The sequence below is a fragment of the Echinops telfairi genome, unplaced genomic scaffold (assembly GCF_000313985.2).
Source record: "Echinops telfairi isolate 266 unplaced genomic scaffold, ASM31398v2 ScPeMD7_18;HRSCAF=68, whole genome shotgun sequence".
Taxonomy (NCBI): Eukaryota; Metazoa; Chordata; class Mammalia; order Afrosoricida; family Tenrecidae; genus Echinops; species Echinops telfairi.
In genome coordinates this window covers 16049-38532 of record NW_022103915.1, presented here as the reverse complement: position 1 = coordinate 38532, position 22484 = coordinate 16049, and the positions used below count along the sequence as shown (strand labels likewise).

The following is a 22484-nucleotide window of genomic DNA, read 5'->3' as shown; positions in this document are numbered from 1 at the left end:
CCCCAGACGCTATACCTTTTGATAGCCGGGCACCATCAGCTTTCTTCGCCACATTTGCTTATGCACCCATTTGTCTTCAGCGATCATATCATGGAGGTGAGCACACAATGATATGATTTTTTGTTCTTTGACACCAGATAACTGCTCCCTTTGGCACCTTGTGATCACACAGGCTGATGTGTTCTTCCATGTGGGCTTTGGCTGCTAGATTTACCTTCAAGCTTTTAAGACCCCAGATGCTATATCCTTTTATAGCCCGGCACCATCAGCTTTCTTCATCACTTTTGCTTATTCACCCGCTTTGTTTTCAGCGGTTGTGTTGGGAAGGTGAGCATCATAGAATGCTGAAGGCAGACTTTGGGGCCAGGGTGTGATGCCCCAACAGACTGGACTGGAAAACACTCCTAAAGGCCAACGATCCGTGAACTAACTACAAGCTTTTCTTTCTTGTGTTTTAATTTGTTTTTTTGTCATTGGTTTGTTGTTGTTTTGTTGTATATTGTCGCTTGATTTTGCTCTGTCTTATTTTTGTGCATGTTGTTATCTCCGCAGGCCTGTCTAAATAAGATAGGCGGGATGAATAACAACGACAGCCCCAGCGTCCTGGGCCCAGGGCTGGTGTGTCTGGGCTTGCCAGGCTGACAGGGTGCAGTGGCTGGACTTTGCACCTTTCCTGGTCCTACCCTGGGGTAGAGGGCCCACTGCTGGTTGTCTAGCTCCTGGGGAGCCCTACCTCAGGCCCATAGATCTATCCTTTGGGTCTCCAGGGATTTAACCCCTGCCTTGTGCTGTAGCTGTCCATCTGGGTGGACCTCGAGCTAGTTGTGAACCAGGGTTGGTTCTGGGGCCTGTATTGTTGCCTCTTCTCACTAAGGTCTCTCTGTAGGACACAGTGCTGGGTGCCTGCCCCCAGTGTCCATCAGACACTGGCCCACAGCCCACATTTCAGGCTGCCATCTCTGACCGGGGCCATGAGGAGTTAGAGCTGGTCACTCGGGAGCTGCAGGCTCTGTGGCAGGAGTTGCAGTTGGCTGCAGAGGCACGGCGAACAGCATGGGAGGCCCAGGTGAGCTCCTTGCTGACCCACTTGCTTAGCAGCAGCCTCAAGGTTCTAGTGGCAGGGTGAGCACCCTGGGGTGGGCCGGATACTTGTTAGGGCCACACCATTCAATGTGAGGAAGCTTGTGAGAAAGGCCCAAATCCTCGGTCGGAGACACCTGCTGCCGAGGCCCGTTGTGCAGCCCACTGGAGACATGGAGGTCAGCCAGCATGGAGTGCTGCAGTCAGCATGGTGAGGAACACGTAATAGCTCAGCTTCTCTGCAGTGCTGGCAGCTGTGTGAGGCTCCCCTCAACTCTGTCCTCAGCCCCAGCAGCATGGGGTCCATCCTCCCTGCTGGAGAGCAGGAAGTGGTTTGGGGCTGGGTGTCACGTCCACGGCCCCCACAGGTCTTCGCATTCAAAATGACCCACTGGTTCAGGGGCTTGGGGTGAAAAAGGTGCAGGACCCTTCTGAGCTGGCCCTGCGTGAGGGCAATGCCCTTGGCCCTATGTGGGAGTCACTGGGTGAGGGTGTGTGTGTGTGGGTGGCTTCCCTGTGCCTCATGAGCTGCCTCCTGCCCGCAGGTCCAGATCCAGGGGCTGGAGTTGAGCACCCCCCAAGTGCTGGTCTCAGAGGCAATGGTGGAGCGGCAGCTGGCAACCCTGCGGCAGGCCTGGGAACAATGGGGGGCCCTGCCCCATGGGCCACACCGGCTGGTGAGGTGTGAATCTAGGGCGCTTCCAGGCGGGGGTTTGTGGGGCACTGAGGCCATCAAGGCACTGAGAAGCAAGGCGGCCTGCTTGGAGGCGGAGCTGCACTGGCTGCAGGGACAGTGTCAGCAGGAGCTTGCTGGGCTGGCGGGGGCCCTGCCAGAAGTCGTCTGGATCCCCCCCCACGGGCACTGAGGGCCTTGATGCACCACCATTCCCAGTAGGAACCTGGCTGGCACCACCTGGTCCCACCCACAGTGGTCACAGGGATGACAGCCACGGAGCCCCTGGACAGCATGCCCCTTTGGTTACCAGCCCCTGACCTTCTCTTTGTCCCCTGAGGCCCCTCTGTTTTGGGACCTGATGTGTGGGGCTCGTTTGAAGAAGCCCAGGCTTCTCTGATGTGTCCATGGTCTGTCCCTGTTGTGAGATGAGCCTGACAAGCTCTGTAGTGGGCCCTGCTTGCTTCCTGGGGGCGGTGCTCCGGGTGGAGGGGAGCCCACCCTGAGGACAGAGGGGCTTTGTCCTGGGGACTGTGCGTTGATGCTAGCTAGGCTTAGACAAAGAGCCATCTGTCCTGGGTTGTGCTCCTGGCTGCCAGAGTGATCCCCACCCCCTCATCCCCAGAAGGGACAGGCAGCCTTGCCACCTCCAGTCTTCTGCCTGTACCAAACCGCCCCTGCCCTTGGTCTAGGCCAACTAAGGCAGCCTGTCTCGGAGGGGGACGTAGCTGCATGGTCCTGCCCTGCAGTCCCTTGCTTCCACAGACCTCCGGCCAGAGAGACAAGAGCCTGGAGCATGGCAGGCCCAAAGCTACTCCTGGAGCACAGCATGGAGGCACTCCCAGGGCCATAGCGCTGCCCTGGCAATGGTGCTGCTTTGTCTTGTTCTAGCCTTGGATCTTTTTGGCTTCTGACTGTCACCCTTCCACTCGGCTCGAGGCCTTGTCTCTTAACACTAGGCAGCCCAGCCGCACTTGTTTGTGTGGGGCGGAGCTGTAGGCCCCCTAAAGCCCACCCAGCCAGTGCCCATGGGGAAGTCTCCATGGTCGTGTGGAACCTCCCGCTTTGGCTGGAAACTTTGTAAGTGACATTTTAGGAGAAGAATTTGGTTGGGCATGTGCTTTGGGGACTCTGATGACATGACTGCTTCTTCTAAGAGCCAGCCTCTCCAGCTGCGCTCCGGCCCTGCGTCCTGGGTCCAGTTGTAGGGCAGCGACTGAAGCCACTCCCTGCAGTCCCCGGCGATGTTGGCTTCAGCTCACCTGTGTGCCTTCTCTGGACTCTTCTAAGATTGCTTGTGCTGCATCAACCCCACAAGGTCACTTGGACGTGAAATGCACCAAGGCTTGCTTTTCGCTCCTGTGTACAAGGCTCCTTTTCCCATTCTCTGATTTCCAACCTGCCTGTGTACGTAATTATTTTTCATTTAAGCACCGAATCAACAAAAGTTCAAAATAATTTGAGTTGAAATTCACATACCGGAACCCCACCCCCACCCCCAGTTTAACATGAACAGTGCACCTGCAGCCAGTGCATTCCAGGGGCTGTGCAGCCATCAGCTCGGGTTCGAAGTGTCTGCATCATTGTAGCCTCTTAAGTGCTAGGCAGTCCCTACCATGCTCCTTCCCCACCCTTAGCAACTATTTCAGGTAAACAGACTCAAACAAGACAGGACTTGTGTCTCATTCCTTTCATTTAGCAAAGTGCATTAAAGGCTCATCCACATTGTAGCATGCACTGGTACTTTATACCTTTTGTGTTTTATTTTCATTCATTGGTGTGGTACACGTGTAGGTAACAAAACCTAGTCCGTGAATTCAGTGACATTAAATATGCCCATCATGTTCAGCCACCATCACTAACCCATCTCAGATGTTTCCATCACCTTTAGGCTCAATGTCCCTTAAATGCCTTCCTTTCCCACCTGCCACTGGAAACCACTGAGTTTGATGTTATGTCTGTTATTGATCCTTGTAAATAGAGTCATCCAATACCCACCCTACAGTGTCTGACTCCGCTTCCTCACTGTAATATTTTCGAAGTTCATCCATGTCATATCAAGTCTTATTTATCTTTATTAAATTACGCAGAGTAGGGAAAATATATAGAAATGAGCTGAATTGGAGATTTCAAAAGGTAGCTTGAGACAACAAAATGCAATACTGTGATGAAATGTGCAAGGGCCCGGAGTTAGAAAACCAGCGCTCCTCGAGCAGAAAGAATCGAAGAAACTGCCAGCCTCGGGTTTCAGGAGCAAGGGTTCTGTGGGCAGAATTCGTGGCAAAGAAGTGAGTGCTGCATCCACTTATAAAGCATTTCCGTGCGGGTTCTGTCAGGCCCTGGAGTCTTGATCGTCACTGATGCCTCCAGTTGGCTTGGAGCTCTTCCTTTGGTCCCGATGGCTCTTGATCACATGCTGCCTTGATGCGGTTGACACGCAGCAACCCTGTGGCGCAGACTAGAACTGTCCCCTTGGGGTCTGAGGCTGCAAATCTGGTGGGCTCGAACCGCCTGCCCTCTGCTTGGCAGCCCAACAAGGAAACCACTACTCCAGATCCAGGCAATGTCACTGAGCTTGGTTTTGGTTTTGGAAGTGGTTGCATGCCGACCATTTCTTTATGGTACAGTCTTTATTCCGTCTTTGGATCCTTCCTGCATAGTTCAGTGGTTTTGACTAGAAAGCCCTTCCATATTGAAACCCCAGGCTTGAATGTTTTTCTTTAATTCTTTCAGCTTGAGTTAGGTTGTGCGTTGTGCGTGCTCTTCCCTTTCGGCTTTCGAGCTCCATGGCTTTGCATAGTTCTTCGTAATAGCTTACTTTTTCTTCTGCTGCCCCGTGAACATTCCTGTTCAGTGCTTTGACGTCATTGTCATTGTGTCTTCCGTTTGCTTTCGCTAATCTGTGTTCAAGAACGAGTTCCACGGTCTCCTATCTTTCCCGTCTTCTTCATGGCCTTTGAACTTGATCTCACCATACCGCTTGTCAGGTCTTCAGGTACATCGATCTGTTTCTGAGATGTTCTCTGAATTCAGGTAGGATGGACCCAAAAGTTGTTTTTTGCCTGTCCTGGCCTTGTCTGAATTTTCTTCCCCTTCACTTAAACTTGCCTACGAGCAGCCGATGGTATTTTCTATTGGTGACCTTTGGCCTTGTTTCTGCTGTCCATCGTTCCCCTCTCACAGATAGAATCAGCTTGAAGCAAGGCATTTGCAATTAAGGAGCCATTGGTCTTGCGAAATTCTGTTTGTGATCGATCTCCAGCTCCATTTCTGTCATCAAGGCTGTCTTTTCCACTTGTCTTTGCCAAGCACACACTCTTCTATGCCAAGATACTTGAAAGACAGCTACCTGGCCAACTGTCTGGAAGAAATCCATACTGGGCCCACTTCAAAGAAAAGTGACCCAGCAGAATGCAGAAAATAATTGAATAGTATCAATATTACAAGCAAGCAGAAGTTTGATGAAAAAAAATTTTTAAAGGATTACAGCAGTACATTCACAGGGAACTGCCAGAATTGAAGCTGGGTTCAGAAGAGGACGTGGCAGGTACAAAGGATATCATTGTTGACATCAGTTGGATCTTGGCTGAAAGCAGAGAATACCAGAAAGATGTTTACTTGTGTTTCATTGATTTTGCAAACACATCTAACCATGTGGGTCCTAACAAACTAAGGATAACATTGAGCAGAACAGGAATTTCAGAACATTTCATTGTCTTAATGGGAGCCTCTATATGGACCAAGATGCAGTCCTTTGAACAGAGCAAGGGAGCCATGCATATTTTTAAAATTGGGTACAGTGTGCACCAGGACTACATCCTCTCTTGATACCTATTCAATCTATATCCTGAGCAAATCATCCAAGAAGCTGTACTATATGAAGGAGAACTTGTCATCAGGATTGGAAGCAGGCGTATTAAGATTCTGTGATATGTAGAAAACACAATATTGCTTGCTGAAAGCTAAGGTCTTGAATTACTTGCTGATGAAAAATCAGTGTGCTTATAACTCAATTTGAACAAAACCAAAATCCTCCGAACTGGACCAATAGACATCATCATGATAAATGGAGATAAGCTTGACGTCAAGGATTTCATTTTACGTGGTTCCACAATCAATGTTCATGGAATCTGCTGTCAAGAAATCAAGGCAAAAAAAAAAAAAAGAAATCAAGGCATGCATTGCATTGGGAAAATCTGCCGCAAAAGGCCTTTTTGTAAGGCAGTGGTTTCTCAATCTCTCCAATGCCTGGACCCTTTAATATAGTTCCTCATGTTGTGGTGATCCCCCCCAACCCTAAAATTATTTTTGTTGCTACTTCATAACTGTAATTTTGCTACTGTTATGAATCGGGCAACCCAAGGGATTGGGTTTTACCCCCCAAGGGATCGTGATGCACAGCTTGAGAACCGCTGCTGTAAGGTGTTGAAGAGAAAGGATGTCACTTTGTGGCCTAAGGTTGGCTTTACCTAAACCATGATGTTTTCACTTGCCTCATATGCATGTGTAAGTTGCATGTTGAATATAGAAGGCAGCAGGATTAATGCATATGAGTTATGGTATTGTCCCCAAAAATAGTGAAAGTGTAGACTGAAATGCCAGTTTCAAAAGGCCATTTCAAGATGGATTCTGTGATAGGAGAGTATTCACCTACAAGAAGACTCCGTCGACACACCCGTTCAGATCTATGCACCAGCCACTACAGCTAGTGAGGAATAAATGGAACAATTATACCAACCACTTCCATCTGAAATCGATCAAAGATGCAGTGATACTTATTGGCAAATGCAAAAATAGGAAACAGAGGAACATTAGTTGGAAAATAGGGTCTTAGTGACAGAAATGTAGCTGGAAAGCACATGATAGAATTTTGCAAGACCAGTGATTTACTCATTGCCATTACCCTTTTTCAGCAATCCAAAAGGCAAATAAACATGTTAGCTTTTCCATGTGGAATATACAGAAGTCAATGGACTACATCTGTGGGAAGAGACCATGGAGAAGCTCAGTATTAGCAGCTACAACGAGGGCAGGGGCCAACGGGAACAGACCATAAATTGCTCACATGTAAGTTCAGGTTGAAGCCCAAGAAAACAAGGTCCCGAGTGCTAAAACACAACCTTGAGAATAAAGACAATGCTATCGGGAATAGCAAGCTTATGATGCCTTGTTTAGGAGGGAGCTTCCACAAAGGAAGCCAGATAATCGGGCAAAACAAAATACAACCTTTGAATCTATCCCATCAGAATTTAGAGAACATCTCAAGAGCAGATCGAACACAAATGAACTGATGACGCCAAGACCACTAGAGGAAAGCAGGACAAAAGTGGAGGTCAGACGAGACTGAAACTCGCGGTTAAATTTAGAGTAGGTAAGGCACATGGAGGAAATGTTGAAGTGAAAGAGCTGAACAGAACATTTCAAAGGGCAACTTGAAAAAAAGTAAAATTAAGAAATGTGCAAGGACCCAGAATTGGAAAACCAAAAATGGAGAACATGGCTCAGTGTATCTTAACTGGAAAGAACTTAAATTCAAACCTCACGTTTCAATATCGAAAGATCCTATAGGCAACGTATTGAATGATACAGGAAGCATCCATAGATGGAAATAATACACCGAGTCACTGTTCCAAAAAGAACCTAGTCCACGAACCATTTCCAGAGGTAGCATATGATCAAGAACCAGAGGTGCTCAGCACACACGGCTCCAGGAATTGATGGGGACCATTAAAGGTTGCAGCAAGCTGATGCAGGGCCAGAAGCACATACGCATCTATGCATCTATGCCAGGTAAATTGGAAGACAACTGACTGGAAGAGATCTATATCTCTCTTCTCCACAGAATGCACAAGTTATTGAACAATTTCTTTGATATCACTTGCAAGTAAAATTTTGCTGAAGATCAACAAAGGTTGCATCAGTACATTGATAGGGAACTATCAGAGGTTCAGGCTTGGGAGGAAGGGACAGCATTGCTGATGTCAGATGGATCTTGGATGAAGCAGAGAAAACCAAAAAGATGTTCACTTGTGTTTCAACGACTGTGTCAAGGCATTTGTGTGCTCCTCGTTGGATATGTGATTTGCAAGTACTTTCTTTGAGCTTATAACTTCCAGTTTATGAATTATATTTCACTGATGGAGTTTTCTTTCGTATGGAAGAGCTTTCCCTCTAACCTCAGGTAATGAAGGGTTTTTAAATTTTTTTTATTTTGGAAGTCGGAAACAACTTTAAAATGGGTCAAAAGGGAAATCAAACGATAGACGGTATTACATTTTAACCTAACTTCATCTGCCACAGTGAACTTTACAATGATGTCTGATAACAAGGCTGTCCACATCCCTTGATTACGGTCAAAGGGCACTTACCAGAGCTGAGCAGTCCACGTGTGGACCTGCAAATGGATGTGAGCTTCCGCTGTCACCCATAGCCTCTGCCAACTGGGTGTGCACAGTTTAAGCTCGGATGCCATTCCCCTTCGTCAGATGGTGGTCATCTTCACAGTCCTTGAGTCGGTCAGGGTGACGTGCTTCTTCCATGTGGCACCTCACTTAGAAGGCTGCTTGTTTGCAGACAAGCCTTGACCCCAGATGCTATTTTTTTCTGATAGGTAGGAATCATCTTGTGTATGAAGCTTTTCTTATAAAGTTTTATACTTTTACATTTGCATCTTTGACTCATTTGATTTTTAAAGAAATGAGCGAGGCTTGGGTTAAAGACCTCCCCCCACCCCCTTTGCATATGGATGTCCAATTAGTTGTAAAAATTATCTTTTATCTGTTGAGCCATCTTAGTACACTAGTAAGAAAAAACAGTTGGCTTTACTTAACAAACTAGGAATAAAGATTGGAAAGAAAGTAATAAAATATTTTTTTTTTGCAGACCTGTTTTACAGAGAATCTCACAAATAACCCATACACACACAAATGCAGCTAATACAGTTCAGCAAGGCTTCAAGATACAAGATCAATATTTAACAAACAATTGTATTTCTATATTCTAGCAATGACAAATGAATTCAAAAAGGATCAGAGGTAAAAGAACAAAACTTGCGGGAAATGTTGGGGAAAACGTCATCATGCCCTGTTTTAGCTAGGGTGGGGGACATACAAGGCCACAACATCGTCAATACCCGCTAATATCACATGCCTCCCCACAGCAAGGCCGGTCTAGCCATCACATGAGTGGTGAGTTTTGACCAAATATCTCAGGCTAATTTTTTAAAGTTGATGATTTTGTATGTCCCTTGAATGATGTTATAAATATCCAAATGGCCATTGATGGACAGAAGGTTCCCCACTCCAGGCTTAGACAAAGCCTTCTTAGATGTAATACTCAAAAAACAAAAAATAGCTGGACTCCATTAAAATGTATACCTTTGCGCTTCGAAGGACACCATCCAAAAGTGAAATTACAACCCACAAAATAGGATAAAATGTTTGCAAATCTGATCTCATTAAAGACTCTTGTATTCAGAATAAAAGACTTTGTAACTCAACAATAAGACGACTAATATCTGAAAAATAGGAAAGGGTTTTGAGGAGCCAGTTTGTTTTAGGCCAGGTTGTCTAGAGAAAGAAACCCAGGTGGTCTAGAGTGATACTCATCTGTGTCTAAGAAAGAGCTTTAGGTCAAGAAGCTTTTAATTTCAAGAAGTATTTATATATGAAGAAGGCGTCCCAGCCCAGTCCAACTCGAATCCGGTAGTAGTCCTGACACTCCTCAGACTCACAGAGCTACACGCAGTTATGCAACCTGGGGAGATCACAGGCTGGTGGGTGCAGAGTCGCATGGATCCGAGGTGGGTGGGAACATGGCAGGGTGCCAACATGTCTCAGGGTCAGTGGCAGAATCCCAGTTAGCAGAAAGGTGAAGTGGTAGAGAGGATGGATTCCCATGGTCCTCATAAGGCCACAGCCCCACGGAGGCATCATCAGGTTGTGTGACCCAATTGACAGGTTGCATTCTACTCCTACAGTTTTGTAAAAATTTGAGTTGACAAAATTATATAACTACCACACAGTTCCACACTGAAAATCACTGCCATCGAGCTGATGCCTACGCAGTGACCCTATAAGACAGGGCGGAACTACCCCATGAGTGTCTGAGACTAACTGCATGGGAGTAGAAAGACCCATCTTCCCCTTGCGAAGCAGCTGGTGCCTTCAAACTCCTGATCTTACATATCACAGCTGAATGCATAACCACTGCGCTACCAGACCTCCTCATCTACAGCCATTGAATTCAATGTAAGTACTGAATGTTAGAGTTTAAGTGTACAGTCTCTTGGAAGGCTTTCTAATTTTTCTAGCCCTGGTGGCATAGTGGTTGTGTGTTGGCTGCTAACCCCAAGGTCAGCAGTTTGAAACGACCAGCTGCTCCATGGGAGAAGGATGGAACTCTCAACTCCTGTGAAGGGTTGCAGTCTAGGAAACAGCACCTGGATGCCAGTGAGTTTGGGGTGAATGCATTTTTCTGGTGGCTCTATCCCCCTCACACCTCTTGCAGTGAATATGACTTCTTCCCCATTGGGAAGCTAGACATTGTTTATATTCCTTCAGTATTTATCCTAGGAATTATGTGTACTGCCTTGACTCGCTCAAGTTAACTGCACATTTCCCTCGTACTTTATGTGGTATTGGCTTACCTTTCATGTTTTCGAAAACTTTATTTCTAATCATTATTATTTGCTATTAATATTGTTAATATACTCACTGCCATTGAGTTGGGTCTGACTCGGTCCATGTCCATTTTTGTTTTTATTATTATTATTTGTTGGGTTTTTTTGTTTTTATTATTTTACTTTACAAAAATGTCCCCCATGTTTATTTAGATTTCCACACGTTTGCCATTTTTCTCTATTCCACCTTGCCTCTCTGACCATGTATCTGGGATTGCTTCCCCCCCATCGAGTGCACCCTTTAGATGCTACTTTATTATTATTATTTTTAATCGTTTCATTGGGGGCTCATACAACTCATCACAATCCATACATCAGTTGTGTAAAGCACATTTGAACATTCGTTACCCTCATCGTTCTCAAAATATATATATATTTAACATTTTATTAGGGGTTCATACAACTGTTATCGTAATCCATGCACACATCAATTGTGTAAAGCACATTTGTACATCATTCTCAAAACATTTTCTCTCCACTTAAACCCCCGACATTAGGTCCTCATTTTTCCCCTCCCTCCCCGCTCCCTGCTCCCTCATGAGCCCTTGATAGTTTATAAATGGGTATTTTGTCATATCTTGTCCTGTCTGACGTCTCCTTTCACCCACTTTTCGGTTGTCTGTCCCCCAGGGAGGAGGTCACACACAGTTCCATGTAATCGGTTCCCTCTTTCCTACCCATTCTCCCTCTACCCTCCCTGTTTTGCCACTCACACCACTGGTTCTATAGGGCTCATCCGTCCTGGATTCCCTGTATTTTCAGTTCCTATCTGTACCAGTGTACCACCTCTGGTCTAGCCAGACTTGCAAGATCGAATTCGAGTCATGGTAGTGGGAGCGGGGAGGAAACATTTAGGAACTAGAGGAAAGTTGTATTTCTCAGTTACATCGCACCCTGACTGGCTCATCTCCCCAAGACCCCTCTGCAAGGGGATCTCCAGTGGCCTATTAATGGGCTTTGGATCTCCACTCTGCACTCCCCCCATCATTCACTATGGTAAGATTTTTTGTTCTGATGATGCCTTACACCTGATCCCTTCGACACCTCGTGGTTGCATTAGATGCTACTTTAAGGCACGCCCACTGGCCACAGATAGTCTGTTTCTTTCAAGTAAATAATCTTAGATGGGCAACTGTACTAATGTCTAATTCCTGCTGCAATAAATTGCCTCCAACTTAGTGGCTTGAAGCAACACACGTTACTTTATAGCTCCGTATGTCAGAAATCCAACTGGATTAGAAGCCAGGCTAATTTCTGGAGGCTCAAGGCTGGTCAACACCCTTGCTCTTCCCAGCTCTCAGGTGTCATCTTTAATGTGTTAGCAAAACTCGCCTTGAGGACTAAGGTGTGCTTGACAAGCCTTGCTATTTTCAGTAGCCTCCTGCATGCGAAAGTCGACAGTGCCTACGGAAGACGAGGGAAAAGGATGCATTAGGATGGTGGAGCTGGCAAAGGACATTGAAAGTACCACGGGCTTCCAGAGCAGACACATCCCCTGGAGGTGCTGCTAGAATGCTCCGTAAAAGGACCGCATACTTGGTAAAGCAATGTGATAACAACAAAGAGGAAGCCCTTGGGCAAGACTGATGGACACAGTGGCTGCAACACTGGGCTCAGGCATAGGAAATTGTGAGGATGGCGCAGGAGCCGACAGTGTTTCGTTCTGTTGTGCGTGGGGTCACTGTGAGCCGTAACCGGCTCAACAGGATCTAACAACAACACAGGAAGGGCTAGTCATGCTTGGTAGAGGGTCAGTGAAGAGGAAAACCCCCATGGACATGGACTGAGCTGTAACAACGGGCTCAAATAGAACAACTGCAAGAGTGGCAAGGGAAGCCCAGGCAGGATTTCCACTGTTCCACACATCTGTGTGAGGCGAACTGACTCCGTGGGACCTGGGGACAGCAGAAGCCACCTTGGTATTCTGGTTTGTAGTCCTCGCCTGCAACTCCCTAACTGGTTGGAACAGCTGCAAACTGGGGCTCTGGGCCTGCCTTCCCATCTCAGCCTGGTCGTGAGGGCTGGGAACACTGCAGAGCAGACGTGCTCCCTGCTTTGGGCTCACACAGGACGACCTCGTTCCTTAGGATGGACAGACTGGGATGGGACACACACGCACACCCTCCCCACCCCCCACCCAACCTGCACCCTGGATGGGCTGGATGCGGCTCATCTGCCACTGCACCCATTTCCCTGTTTGGCATAAACCCCTGATGCTGGGATTTGTCCAGTGAGGGACAGAGCACCTCAGTCCCCAGCTCTCTGGACACGACGAGGCTGTTCTGCCTGCGCGGTGGCCCTCCCCGCTGGCTGCCGTATGGCCACCCCTGGGGTCCAGTGGGACCAACCGCAGCGAGCCCGGTGGCCGGCCCCGCCTCCACCTCCCGGCCAGCTGCGGGGGCGTGGGCGGGGGTCTCTCCAGGCTGCCCGCTGGCGGTGAGTGAGGTCCATGCGTCCCAGTGGATGTACTGGGCTTGAGCCTGGGGGACTGCAGTGGAATTTCAGGGCGTGAAAGGGTGTGAGGACCATCGGGGAGGGAGCCGGGGGTGTCCCGCCTCCCCGCGCCGCCCCTGCGCAGTGGTGTCGCCGTGGACAGGTGCTGATCAGGGCCCGGGTTCGACCCCGGTCCCTCAACCCCGTCGGGTCGCCAGGCGGGCGCGGGGAGGGAGCGGGGGCGCAGCGGGAGGCCTGGAGCAACCCGAGAGTGGAATCCGGAGCAGCGGCGGCTCGGCGTCCCAGCAGCGCTCGCAGGTGGCGGGGCGGCCGGGCTCGCGCAGCGGCGGTAGGCGAGGAGCGGGGCGCTGGGGCCTAGGCAAGGCCGGTGCCCCGAGGCGCTGCGGGGGCGGCAGGGGGGAAGGCCCTGCTGGGGCGTGACAAGCTGGCTGAGCCGCTATCTCCACTGGCTTGCCGCCTTCAATCCCCAGCCTGGCGCCTGCTGAGCAAGGCGGAGGGGGCAGAGGAAGACCCCTTAAGGCGCGGGTTGGGGGACTGGTGGTTCCAGAGTCCCTGGGCTCACCCAGCAACGATGCGCGTGGGCCTGGAGCCAGGTCCTGAGAGAGAGGCTGGCAAGGCATGGGGGAGGTGTGGCTGGCCCAGGCTGGTGGGCTCTCGGTGAGGATAGTGCCACCACTGCCCGGTACTCAGCTGGGCTTTGGCAATGGACTGTTAGTCTGGTCCGTGGGGCGGGGTGCGAAGGGAAGCAGCTAGGGAAGGTCTGGAGGGATGGAGAGTCCCCAGGCCTGCTTGTAGGCCTGTAGGTGGGCTTGCTGTGTCAGGAGCTGTCACCCCAGGGGCATGATGATAGGTGCCTGTGTAGGTGGGAAGAGCCCAGGAGGCATGGACCCACTAAAGGTTTGGGCACGCAGAGCAGTTGGGGATCACGCATAGGGCTGGAGCTGGTCTGAGGAGGGCATACCTAGTGTGTGCCGTGCTTGCTGTGGCCAGTGGGGCTGCGTTATCACCAGGGGCTGGCCTGCAGCCTTTACCGTTATGAGTGACATTAAAATTTAAGATCTCTCTAGATGAGGCAGTACATAGAGGCCCTGGGCCAGGGGACTTTGGAGGGGTGAGTAAAGGGAGGGAATGAGGCTGGCTGGGAGCCAGTGTGGGTGAAGGATGCAGGAGGCAGCACTGACCACGGGGCAGTCTGTTGTTTGTAAGAGGGGTGTGAGGGATGGGTTGGAGTCGGGGAGCCCAAAGAGGGTCCCAGTGAGTGTTATAGAACACTGAAGAGGGAGGAGTGAGTGGGCAAAAAAGAGTAGGTGAGTCAGGGGGTGTGGGGTGTACAGGACAGGCCAATTGGAGGTACCAAAAGCAATGGGGAGCCCGGGAAACTGGTGGTCCAACATAATTGGACCAGGTAGGAGCAAAATCTCCAGGGCTCGAAGGGTTTACAGTCCCAGAGCCCAATCTGGGATGGGGGTCTCTTCCGACCTGTGGCAACCGCTCAGGCGGTCCTCCTGGCCAGCGAGGATGGGAGGAAGGCTGAGTCTTGAGTAGGCGGTTGTCCGAGCCACGAGGGCCGGCCGGTGGCGTGGGCCCCGCAGAGAGCACTGAGGCTGTGCGCGAGAGTGCGCGCCAGCCAAGGAGAAACCACTTCCGTTCCTTGGCTGCCCTGGCGACGGATGGCGGGAACGAGGCCTCTGGCCCCGCGGCTCCGGCTGGAGCGCCCCCTGGGGGCCTCGCTTCATGCGCCCGCGCGCACGGGACTGGGGCGGGAGCTGGATTCCAACGCAAAACCCACTCCTGGTGCCAGAAATGTCCAGCCCCCGAGGTAGGGCGCACCCTGACCTTGACTCCTCTGGTCCTCCTCCCCTCAGGTGCTGAGCTCGCCGGTCAAGAGCGGTGGCGTCCTCCGGGCAGCCAGCTAGCCCAGGCGCCGGGCCACGGGGGGCCATGTCCGCAGGTTGAGCGCCAGCGCCCCACTGCGCCGCAGGCCCTGCAGGCCCTCTCTTTGCCTCTCCGCCCTTGGGGGCCGTGCGTTCCCAGGCCAGGCCCCGGTGGCCGACCATGGTGCTGCCGCCTCCGGACCGGCGCCACGTGTGCCTGACCACGCTGGTGATCATGGGCAGCATGGCTGTCATGGACGCTTACCTGGTGGAGCAGAACCAAGGCCCGCGCAAGATCGGTGTGTGCATCATCGTGCTGGTGGGTGACGTGTGCTTCCTTCTGGTGTTACGCTACGTGGCTGTGTGGGTGGGCGCCGAGGTGCGTACAGCCAAGCGTGGCTACGCCATGATCCTCTGGTTCCTCTACATCTTCGTGCTGCAGATCAAGCTCTACTTCATCTTCCAGAACTACAAGGCGGCGCGGCGCGGCGCGGCCGACCCGGTGGCACGCAAGGCGTTGACCCTGCTGCTGTCCGTGTGCGTGCCGGGCCTCTTCCTGCTGCTCGTGGCGTTGGACCGCATGGAGTACGTGCGCACCTTCCGCAAGCGCGAGGACCTGCGTGGCCGGCTCTTCTGGGTGGCGTTGGACCTGCTAGACCTGCTGGACATGCAGGCCAACCTGTGGGAGCCACCGCGCACCGGGCTGCCGCTGTGGGCCGAGGGCCTGACCTTCTTCTACTGCTACATGCTGCTGCTCGTGCTGCCCTGCGTGGCGCTCAGCGAGGTCAGCATGCAGGGCGAGCATATCGCACCGCAGAAGATGATGCTCTACCCGGTGCTCAGCCTGGCCACTGTCAACGTGGTCGCTGTGCTGGCGCGCGCCGCCAACATGGCCCTCTTCCGCGATAGCCGCGTCTCGGCCATCTTTGTCGGCAAGAATGTGGTGGCGCTTGCCACCAAGGCCTGCACTTTCCTCGAGTACCGACGCCAGGTGCGCGACTTCCCGCCGCCCTCTCTCGCTCTGGAGCTGCAGCCCCCGCAGCGCAACTCAGTGCAGCAGCCGCAGCCCTTGCACGGCCCGCCCGGGCGCCCCCACGGGCCCTCATCCACACGGGACACCCTGGACACGTGACAGGCCGCAGGGACCCCCTAGGGACACCCAGGAGGTGGAGAGACCAGCGGTTTGCATGGGATGGCATGGGGTGGGGCGGGCTCCCCGCGCGGGCTCCCAGCTGCTGCTGCTGCAACTCAGGAAACCCTACGAAGGACCTCGACCCCTGGGGGCCTTGCTGGCCGGCCCGCCGGCCCCAGGGTTTAGAGCAGGTGGGTCCTGAGGCTGAGTTGAGGCGGCCTGCCTGCCCGCCTGCCTGCTGGGCTGTCAGGGTAGAAAGGGAGGGCAGGGTGGGTGCTGATCTGCACCCCAGTGGAGGCCTCTGCCATTTTAAAGACTGTGTTTACAGTTTTGTATTCAAAGCAGCACTGTTCTCTGCCGGTTTTGTGCCCCTGTCGCTCACAGAGTGGCTGGGCAAGGGTGTGGGGGTGGTGGGAGCCAGGTAGGTCTACTTAACTGTCTGCGCCTCGTCCTTCCAACTGTTGGTTCTTGGGCGCTCCTGAGTGGACCAGTATGGTCCTCCCCCACTCACTGTTTCCCCATGGACGTAGCTGGGCACCAGCCCACTTCAACTTTGGACACACCTAGGCCCATATCTGAGGCCCCCAAAGGGTGGTCCCACCTCGTGTTTCTAGCCCCCACACCCGGGGCCACAGAAGTTCCCAAGCCCCCAGTCCTCCCCAGCTGAGATTGCCCCCATTGGACAGCCCAAAGCCAGGTGAGGGCTGGGCTTGGCTCAGCTTTTCACCCAGGTGGGTGCTGTGTCTCAGACTTGGCCCTTGGCAGCCCAGATGAGGCGGCATGCTGTTATCTCAGAGGTGAGCAGGACCTCACTGGTGCCCCCTGCTGATCAAGTGTACAGTCCTAGGCAAACAAGCCAGGCATGGGCTCAGCTACTGGGGTGCATCCAGCAGGACCGCTTCCTCAGGTGATGTGAGCCTGTGGGCCAACCCAACCCAGGAAGGTCCCTGCCCCCATGTTCCCCTTCAGACTGGTCTCTTTGAACTCAGGCCTGATGAGGATGGGGCACTGGTGGTGTTAGGCCAGTGGGCCTGATCCCAGGAAGATCCCTGCCTGCACCTTCTCCTGGGTGGCACACCTACTGCTGGCCAGCTCCTGTCCATTGCTCCCCCTGTGAGTAAGGATGCTGTCTGGCTCTACAAGTGAACTATGGCCTGGGCTAGGTTGCGTCTGTGGCTGTCCAAGACAGGAAGTTCCTCCCAACAGCACCCTGTGCCCAGCCAGCTTGGCACCTGCATCCCAAACAGCTGCTCACAGGGACCATCCTGAGGGGCCCGGCAGTAACCATGGACTTTGGTCCCAATGCTGGCCTCCCAGGAGCCTAAGACCAGTATCTCACCTCCAGCCCCACCCTCCTGACCCTCACGGCCCCTGGTGAGAGTCTGGCGGTGTGAGCAGGCAAGGGAATCCAGACAGGGGCCAGCGCCAGGTGTGTCAGGGATCTGTTGGCAACACCACGGGTGGAGAGTGGAGAGGCTGCCCAGAAAAGCAGGGGTGGGTGGGTGGGTAGGGGTGTTGTACTGGGGACCACTGAGGAATGGGTCTGAATCTGGTTGTCACAGTAGGGGAGGGGCCTGAGTCTCCCTCAGGCTTCCCTGCCTCAGCTTGTCCCCTCCCATCGGAGAGCATGGCAAGCCCTGCATCTCACTGGTGAAGAACCTACGGGGAACAGAGAAGGGGCTGGGGGAGGGAGGGCCTGGGGTGGAGGCCTCCTCCTCCTGCCGTCTGCCCTGAGCCTGGGTGGGAGGAGAATTATGTTACTAGGCTCTTATGTCCCAATGTGTAAAACCCACACCAACAGTCAAGGCAAGTGCAACAAAATGTTCCTCCCTGACAGCTGTATGATGCCAACATTTGTCCAGACTGCTCACACCTGCGCTGACTTCCTGGCTCATAGAGGGGGGGAGGGGGCGGGGTCGTGGCAGCCAAGGTCCTGGGCCAGCTGCCACCTGGCATCTCTCGTGTCCAGCATCAGAGGGTGAGTGGGGACTCGCCCACCCTTACACCTGAGGTGAGGAGGGAGCCTCCTGCCCCCCCCCCCATATCCCCAATCTCAATCAAGGAGGTGTCCTCCTAGCAGTGCTCAATGTCTACCCCGCCCCTTTCAGCCCAGCAAATCTTTCATGAGATTCAAAGTCCTGGCTTTCCTTTCACCTGTGGTTCCCCTGTCCTCACAGACATACACAGTCATGTGCCGCACACACTGCACCCGCGGGGTCTGCTTCTGAAAGGAGGCAGGATGGATAGTGTCACTGAGGAACCCAAAGAGGTGTGGGGTGTCCCATGCAAGTCCACCACCGTCCAGTCCATGTCAACTCAGCACCCCAGGAGGATGAAGCCGAACTGCCCCTTAAGGCTTCTGAGCCTGGAACTCACTCATCAGTGGGGCAGACAGCTGATCACTCTGAACTGCAAATTGTGGGTAGCAGCTGGATGCCTCACCCACTGAGCCACCAGGACACATTGTGTAAAGTGAAGGGCTCAGATGTGAGCACACCTGTAGGGGGGCGGGGGAAACGCGGTCTCATCTATCTTTGTACCAGTCAATGATAATCCCTTGGAGAAAGTTGAGGCTGTTTGCTCCTATAAACAGTTCTATAGGCCCACACATCGCAGGGGCCGTTCTACTGTCCTACAGGGTGTCTGTGAGTCTGAGTGGGGGTGCTGGCAGTGAGTTTGGTGTTTGTTGCAAAGTCACCTGCTTGCTCGTTTTGGCCAGGTCACTGCTCAGTCAGGGACGCAGCTTCCCCTCAGAGTCCTGTGCAGGGGACACCTCATGGACCTCACTGGGTGCCGTTCCTACTGGGTTTTACAGCCCCACACAGGCCTCCTCCTCCTGCCATCTGCCCTGAGCCTGGGTGAAGAAGAGTTATGTTATTAGGGTCTTATGTCCCAATGTGTAAAACCCACACCAACAGTCAAGGCAAGTGCAACAAAATGTTCCTCCCTGACAGCTGTATGATGCCAACATCTGTCCAGGCCACATCCCACCACGTGTGTGTCTGTGGACCAGGACACCCTGCTGTCTGAGTGCCACAATATCAGACCCTGGTCTGAAGGTCAGAGCCCCATTTCTTTCCAGAAGCCACCTAGTCTGTGCTGATGGAGGTCCAGGTCACTATGGTCAACCCACCCCCTCTGCTCAGATGCTCTGGTTCCACCTGGTGTGCTCCTTGGGCGTCTTTGGCACACACTGTCTTCTCCCTGGGCATGTTTTCCAGGGCGGGTTGAGCAGAGAAGGCAGACAGGCCGGCAGGCAGGATCTGGCTGAGACTCATCTGGGGCTTCCTTGTGAGGAGCCCCCAGCCAGTGGGCTCCCGACACAGGCGTCCACCTCACTGGAACCTCTAACTGAGTGTGGGGCTGGTGCCACACTGCATGCCTCAGACCTGAAATGGAAGCTTTGTCCTTCGGTTCCCATCTCTGCCCATCAAGGGTCATCTCCCACGTGTGCCCATCTGCCCTGGTGATTGCTGTGTCCCATCATCAGGGGTGCACACGCGATCACCCACAAGAGCATGTCCAAAGCCATCTCACTTCCAGCCCCACCTTCCTCATGGCTGCCCACGTGCTCCTCCTTGTTCCAGCTCCCCAATCCCTCCGTCTCGACCACACTGTGAACATTTCCAGCATGAGGAGTGGCGAGCCTCGCAGAAAGAATTGGGTGAGGTATGCTCTTCCCAGCTGGGATATGACACGGCCACTCGGTGGGGGAGTGGGTCACGAGTTTTGTTGCTCAGCACCAAGTTTAAAACTTCCCCCGGCTCCTCAGCGGCTGTCTGCTCCCATGAGGCCCGACAGCCTCAGAAGCCCACGAAGGCTGTCCTACTCCCCCCGTGGGGTCGCTGTGAGTTGCGATGGACCTGATGGGGGACAGCTTGGTCTTGGTTCACCTCCTACTCCTGAAGCTTGCTAGTCAGGGTCCCCCGGCTGGCCACACCATCCCTTGTACCCAAAGAGGCCCTGCTTGCCCTGTCACTCACCAAAGTGGAGAACCAGATCTGTTGTGTCACTGTGGCTGGTGTCCCGGTGCTGAGAGTGTTGTCTGTCCCCACTGCCGTTTTCATCCCCTATTGTCCCATGAGAAACATGATGGGGAAGAAATGCTGTACTCCTCCCGCCATGCCATCCTGCTCCTCTCCCTGAGCACTGACATCACCAGCTTCTGCTCTTCCTCCCTAGGACTCCCTGCACATTCCCTGCCTCAGAGAGCCTGCACATCAGCCCTCGCCACCTTGTGCCCTCGGGCCACTTAGACCCCTCGATAGGAAGGTGGACACTGAACATGAGGGCCACGGTGAATTATGTTCGACGAAGCTCAAATGGGCTCATCCTCATGCAGCTCTTTGTGGCAACATCTTAAGACTGGAATCAGGAGAGTGGGCTATGGTGATGACGGTCAGGGCTGAGTGGAATGCCCCTCAGAGTCACGTTGGGCAGGTTAGACTGAGAGCCCAAGCATCAGCGTCCACGGTCCCACCCTGTTGGACCCTCACAGAAAGCTCATGGTGTGAGGTGCTTGGCCATTTACACAGTGCTTCCAGCTCGTTGTCCTCCGTGACAGCTCAGGGAGAAGCGTCAGCCTGGATGAAGTTAAACAGCTCACTGAGTTGGGCCTGGGAGTTCTGCCTCCCAATCCCCACGGTACCTGACCACTACATCCCACCCTGTGCCCCACTGGGCACCAGCACTGGGAGGCCCCTCGGGGCTTCATCCCCTGAAGGCACAGCACAGCATCGGAGAGCATCCGCTTTCTGATTCCCTCCCAGGAGCTTGCTCCTCAGGCTGTTCCCCCACAAATATGTGCTCCAGCAAGATGGCAACTCGGCAGGCACTGAGAGATGACAGGGTGAGCAGGGAAGACGGCAGGCTGGTGGCTGAAGTCCAAAGATCCAGAGGTCGATGAGACAGCTGCAGGATTCATACCAGGAGGAAAAGGCACGGCTTCCCCCAGAGTTTGCTGAAATAGGAGGAAACTGCCTGTCCATTGCACTCCACCCTCATCTGCCCACAACTGCTTAGCTGCTCACCATGCGATTAGATCACATCCTACTGAGAACCCTGGCCCAGCCAAGTTGACACTAAACCTATCTATCACACTCCACCTCATGTGTATTTGGCATCTACACACTTCTCTGTAAACCAAACAGAATCTAAACAAAGACAAAGACATACTTGCGTGTAGCATGACACAACTAACATGGGTACAACTGAAAGCACACAACCCCATCTTCATCTTATATTGTATAAATGAACCCCAAATATTGGATGTGTACATACAAAGAGGAAACCCTCATAACAATTGTAGTCCTCATCTCTGTAACTGATCATGTGTCTGGTCTGCTCTCTAGAGCTGCCTTCTTCCACCACCCCCTATTTTCATAGTCGCTACTAAACTTCCACATCCACCTGGGGAGCACACAATGTGAGAGGCATGGTGGGCACTTTGGTGGGGTCAGGGATGGGGCCGCTGCCCAGACACAAACTCTACCGAGTGAGTGGCCGGAAGTGTGTGTGAGAGAATGCGCTTTCCTCAAAGCTCTGGAAGCTACAAATCCAGATCAGCTTCCGTCACGGGGACTCTTTCCTTGTTATGAGTCCTGGGCTGGGCTGGCCTCCTGGATGATCCGCACATGGTACCTGTCTTCCCGAGTCTGTGCCCACTCACTTCTGTGACCCAGCTGCTGCCCTTGACGTCCCTCAGAAGGTCAGGTTCAGGATCTTCAACTGAGCGATCACTCACCTCGCAGTAGATTGAGTTCTGGAAGGTCATTAGATTAGACATAAAATGCACAGACACAAAGCCCAAACGAACAAAAGGACTTTCACTGTAGAGTCCCTTCTGAATCGTGCTGACCCGTGTGTTGCAGAGTACACTGCCCCACGTGGTCTTCTTCACTTCAGTCCTCACAGAGTCACGTAGCCAGGCCTTTCTTGTGCAGCACCTCTATTCGCAGCTCATCACCAATCACTCGAGGCACACGGGGACCTTACCCACAGCTCTAAGGTCCAGGTGTTCAATGTTATATTTGTGGGGACACAAATCCATCAACAGCATGCTGTCATTGCCCCCAACCCCTCCAGTACAACCCTGTGTTAGACAGGGTTCTCTAGAGAGATAAAACCAAATTGCTGATAATTTAATATATTTATTTAAAAGATAATTAGATATATAACAAGGAATGAACTGTTAAATCATATACAGATAAATATATAATACAAGAAAGAAACAGTTAAATTATAAAGCACTACAAATGGCTCAATTCAACTCACTGCCGTGAGAGAGATGTGGGAGACTAGCAGTCCTTCCAGTCCAATCTGCAGCCAGATCTTCCTCTATTTATAGAGAGAGCTAGGCTATGTCAGCACAGCAGCCAATCAGAAGGCAGGTCACCAACTGCCAGCCAGGTCACCAACTGCCAGTCCCCAGCTCCAGCGATGTCTTAAAGGGACCTCAACTTACAGCGACACAGTCTATAGGCTAGGAGTCCCACAGGTAGTGTAGCCTTTAAATTGAGGCACAGGACAAGCAAGGCAGCCGCACACTGGTCCGATGATCAAAGAGCGAGAGACAAGAAAGGCGAGACTCAC

General features: G+C 52.4%; 2 protein-coding genes across 4 annotated transcripts in view; both read left to right on the top strand.

Moving 5' to 3' along the window:
* Positions 1-3481, top strand: part of TEDC1 (tubulin epsilon and delta complex 1) — an 11446-nt gene extending 7965 nt beyond the window's left edge. For 2 of the 3 annotated variants that reach the window (XM_045288228.1, XM_045288226.1), the window contains 2 exons: positions 887-1066; positions 1626-2597. In XM_045288228.1, the coding sequence (XP_045144163.1) occupies positions 887-1066; positions 1626-1946 (501 nt within the window). In that variant the 3' untranslated portion in view covers positions 1947-2597. Of the gene's footprint in view, positions 1-886; positions 1067-1625 lie in introns of all 3 variants that reach the window. The other variant, XM_045288227.1, reaches the window with a different exon arrangement.
* Positions 3482-14763: 11282 nt separating this feature from the next.
* Positions 14764-16237, top strand: TMEM121 (transmembrane protein 121). Its single transcript, XM_004698834.2, has one exon. The coding sequence runs from the start codon at positions 14943-14945 to the stop codon at positions 15891-15893; it is 951 nt and encodes a 316-aa protein (XP_004698891.1). The 5' UTR covers positions 14764-14942; the 3' UTR covers positions 15894-16237.
* The last annotated feature ends 6247 nt before the right edge of the window (positions 16238-22484 follow it).